Consider the following 4,907-nt stretch of genomic DNA (forward strand, 5'->3'; position numbering starts at 1 on the left):
AAAGAAGAAGAGTGCCAATGGCCGAGGAAAAAAAAAAGAGTGCCGATTTATTAAAGGGGAATGTAAAAATCACTTCCCTAACTTGAATAACTCAACCACAAAATCAGAGTATACGTGACTAAAGCTGCTGTTTTTTTGTTGAATACTTCACTATCCAACTCATGCAACATTCTATGATCTTTAGAGCTCAACGATTACCATATAGAGGGTTCAACAGAAATTTCGGAAACATAAGAAACCAGCACCTTATCAAATGTCAGAAAGGGCAAAATTTCTCCCCAAATACACAGGTTTCACAAACTGTAAAGGAAAAATACCAACCAGATTTCTAAACTATAAATCATTTAGCAACAGAAGTCCAATAACGCATCAATCTACTTTTTTTTCCGCTTATACTTGGGCTTTGGAAACTCAAGTGGGAGGGAAAGTGTAGCCAACCACACCTTGTTCTCGCTCATAAGCTTGCAACCAAGTTGTTCAAAATGTTCTCTCACTGTATTCTTGTGCATTCTCAAGTCCTTGGCAATATCTGACACGGCCGTCGTGAAGCCATCAGCAATCAGAGTAAGAACCAAGACATATCTGATCAGAAGATCCATCTCCTCATCCGCAAGCCATTCCCTATCTAAACCGCCAAACATGGTTGAAAACTTTTGAGATAAGATGCTTGGGATTTTATGATGCTTCGCGGAGGAGAAACCTTCCCGTGAATGTTTATCCTTGAACTTTATGAGATGGTTGATGTATGAGAACACACAGGCAAGCCTCTTCTTTTCCACCCCATCCTAAAATCGATGACACACATCAATAGGTTATAGAGACAGTCTCAAACGCAAATGAGAATGAATGGGAATCTAAGATGCCACTCAATAGAAAGTTGCAAGTATGAAATACAAGATCATCTAGCACTTCTATTTCACAACCATGGAGAGCTCAAAGAAATATGAAGGCACCAGTGCACGGTTGATAAATGATACTACCTTCTTATAAGGGAAAATTTTAAGCATGGCATACAAAACCAGAACTCAAGTCTATTATCTGTAGGAAAACAGTGGTTGGATGCCAGAAATGTTAGCGTATATATGCCACAATCTGCCTGTGTTAACTTAGATTTACTGTTCGAATGAACTCGTAACCAATCGCAGAAACCTAGTTCAGTATCACAAATTTTACCAACAGACCAAAGGAATTATACCAGAACCTCCAACCTAATCATAAATCAGAGAGCAGAGAGCAGCAAAATTTTAAACCTCTTGCTTACCTTTATAGATTCCAACCTATGAAGTCTGTTGCAAATAAAGCTTGGGTAACCATCAGGTGCTACCTCTGCTCCATCTTGCAAAAGCTCGAGAATGTCAACGAGGTAATCCCACTCTCCCTTGAAAATAATCTTGTCCAACGGATAAGCCATCTGTGGTGTGGTAGCACAAGAATCATGAGGTGGAGCATTACGAGAACTGTGCATGACAGCACTTTCAAGGGCCTCTTTGTTTATCTTGACTCCCTCAAATTTTCTGCCCAAAGCTTCCGGATCTTCTTTTGGATGTAAAGCCTCAAATTTCATCATCTGCAACGTGAATCACATATTTAGTTAAATTGACAGAAACTGCTGAAAAAACTTCAACTGCTAAAAAGAATAGAAGCCACAAAAGACATCCTCCTTTCTCATAGGTTCAATAGACTATGCTGTCCACCATCTGATGGACCTTTGCAGTTGATTTCAGGCAGTAAAAGCTTCGCATGGCCGTAAAATTGACAATCTTATTACACTGCTTTCCAAATAAACAACTACCATGATTCTAATTGCAGATTGAGATGACCTGCACTTCTGCAGATAAATATACACCTCTCAATAACGTAAATGACAGGGTTAATACCCGTTTTCTATCCTTCTTCGTTCCAAAAATGAGTGTGGTATCTCTCATTTTCACGTGCTTCTTCTCTGGAGTGAGTTCTTCCTGGGAAGGTTCCTTGACAGATAAATCGAGTCCTCTGACCCTTGGTTCCAATCTAAAAATCTGCAGAAACAAGCCCAGCAAAGCCAATTCTCTTAATATTAGTTCTGCGTAAACCACATAGATCATTTATACATACGCGGGAAAGTACAGGGAGCTAGGCCCTTATGTCAAAACAGTCCCTAGAAAGGACAATAACATGAATATCTGAAGTTTCACAGTTCCCTTCTTTTGGTAGTTTGATTTCCTCTGAAATTGTACCCTCTAGGCAACAGTAATCATCTAAAACACTCCCAACCATCTTGCACGGCAATGAAATCACTAACTAAATCAATTGGCATAACCCTTCACGAGGTTTCCATAGCATCAATTTACAGGTAAAAAACTTGGCAATCATTCATGGTGTTTTTCTCTCATTTTAGTTTTTCTTATGTGAAAACCCAATAGCATCTCTCAACTGTACTGGAACATTAAGGAGCTTCATCTCAGCTTACCTGCTAGCAGATGATACTTCAGTCACAAAACAGGACAGAACATCTCCAGCCCTCACCTTTCTTTTTTAACTCAAAATATTTGAGCACCCTTCATTCAAAACTATAACAAATAAAAAATAAAATTGAGTAAACTCAATTTTTACTTTTTACTCAAATTTTGTATGATATTTTTCCCTACCAAATTCACAATCATGCCATTAATGAAGCTTCTACTCAAATTTATGCTTAGATTTGGGTTTGTCCATTCGAATGCTTCATCCTTCCAAATGAAGCTTTTACTCAAATTTTGCAAGGATTACTATTTCCTTCAAAATCTACAGTCATGCTATGAATAAAGCTTTTACTCAAATTCGTTCTTAGATTTGAGTTCGCCCATGGAGTATTTTACTCAAATTTTGCAGAAAAGCTACGAAATTTACATTCATGCCATGAATGAAGCTTTCACTTAAATTTGTGCTTATATTTGGGCATGTCCATTGGAGTACCTCATACACTAGAGTTTGTAAGGATATATTCCATATTTACAATCATGCCACGAACCAAGTTTTTATACCATACACGCGAATGAAGCTTTTAATCGAATTTTCACTCGCATTTGACTAATTATATTTGGATTAACCCGTAGGAGTACGTCATACACTCAAATTCGCAAGGATATATTCCCCCTACCATATTTACAACCAGGCCATGAACAAAGCTTTTACTCAAATTTGTGCTCATAATACGTGGTTGCACATTCGAGTGCTCCATATATGGGTTGAGGGGAGATGCTTGACTCATTAGGATAGATTGGCGATGATCGGCAGAAGTCTAAAAAGGAAGTGGCAAGTCAATTTTCAAGTTTTGAACTATTCGAAAGGGAGAGAAAGTATAGGTTAAGACATGTCTCATTTACTTCAGATTCCCCGAGTTGAGAATCTTCTTTTCGACTTAACTCACGAAAGCCATTGGCTAAGAACGTCTTCTTGCTTGAATTGAATTCCATCCTGATACCAAACGAAATTTTAATCGATTTTTTTTTACTTGCATTTGAAAAAGAAAATACGAGTAAGGGCTAGAAAATTACCTTGTTGGAAGCAATGGGAACAATCTTGAGCGTTTGCAACTGCTTATCAAGAACACCAAGAGCATAAGTACACAGCTGTGGCGCAGTGGCCTCACCCGAATAGTTAGTACCGACGAAATCGACTTGAGACCCGTTATTAGGGCTCACAACGAGCTGCAACCGTTTGGTCCACTTCTCGTGCCTGAAAACCCTAACAGTGGGTCCATCGGCTTGGTTCTTGAGAGGAACGTAGCCGGAGGGGAAGTATCCGACGAAAGGCGAGACCTTGTTAGGGTTCTCGCCTAGGGTTTCGATCTTCACGTGGATTTCTTCCTCCTCCCTGTTCTTCTTCTCCGTTTTCTTGTGCTTTTTTGGGGTTGGGGTGTTCTGTTCTTCTTCTTCCGCTTGGGTTGCTGGTTTCTCTTCGTTCGTTTCTGCCGTGTGGATATCAGGCTTTGCCATGGTTTCTAGGAGTGGAGGTTTCTGCAATCTAGGGTTTGCATGGGTTGCACGTGAGCCTTATAAGGTTGGTAGGAAAATGTGGGGGCCGGGTTTGAGGGAAGACACGACCATGGGGCCAACCCAAACCCTTTGTCTCGACTCTCGATTATGATGATTAGTTGAAAAATATTTCTCATCCATTTTGGGTCAAGACGACTACTTTTGGCTTAACAAATCAAAATGATTTAATTTTTGTATTTATTTAAAAAAAATTCGCATTTATTTCTTTTGCGTCAAACTTTTGTAGTTTATTGAATCGTCTCGTCGATAGGAATCAAAAAGTAAAAACAAAAATTGAATCGAAACTCATAATTTTTTGAAATAGACAAAAATTAATCCGAAAAGACTGTCTTTTTAACTTATTTTTGTTTTTATTCAAAAAAAATTATGAGTTTCGACAATGATTTTTTACTTTTCTGATTCCTATCGGCGAGACAAATCAATAAGTCACAAAAGTTTGAGACAAAATAAAAATTGCAAAAAGTTTTTGAATAAAGATTAAAAAAAAGAAGAAGTTAACTTCTTTATCCAAAACCACCCTAATTTTGGTTTTTGTTCTTTGTAAGGAATACTCCTGTAAATATGTGTTCTTTTCTCTGGCTCCGTTTGTTTCGATATAAAATGTTTTACAATATAAAATATTTTTCATGTAAAATATTTTTTCAGAAAACAAATTTCAAACTTTTATTTTCCGGTGTTTGGTTGGCACTTGAAAATATTTTCAGAAATCAACAGAATAGTGTAGGGAGAGGGAAGGGGACTTAAACGATGGAGAGATCTGGAAATATTAGAATTGAACGTGGGTCAGGACTGACAATCGAGAAAATTGAGCAGTGAGAATTGCAGTAGAAGGCAGCAGGTTCATTTCGGAAAATAACTTACGGAAGATTTAATGATAAGTCATTTTCATTC

The 4,907-nt window shown here is 37.9% G+C and overlaps 1 protein-coding gene across 1 annotated transcript; it reads right to left on the reverse strand.

Moving 5' to 3' along the window:
- Positions 1–203: 203 nt before the first annotated feature.
- LOC131303996 (DNA-directed RNA polymerase I subunit rpa49-like) lies at positions 204–3,996 on the reverse strand. The gene is made up of 4 exons (XM_058331087.1): positions 3,516–3,996; positions 1,878–2,018; positions 1,262–1,567; positions 204–785 (listed from the first exon to the last, which is right to left on the reverse strand). Exons 1-4 carry the CDS (start codon positions 3,954–3,956, stop codon positions 375–377), a joined length of 1,299 nt encoding a protein of 432 aa, XP_058187070.1. The 5' UTR covers positions 3,957–3,996; the 3' UTR covers positions 204–374.
- Positions 3,997–4,907: the final 911 nt, after the last annotated feature.

This window comes from Rhododendron vialii, chromosome 10a (assembly GCF_030253575.1).
Source record: "Rhododendron vialii isolate Sample 1 chromosome 10a, ASM3025357v1".
In the NCBI taxonomy this organism is placed as follows: Eukaryota; Viridiplantae; Streptophyta; class Magnoliopsida; order Ericales; family Ericaceae; genus Rhododendron; species Rhododendron vialii.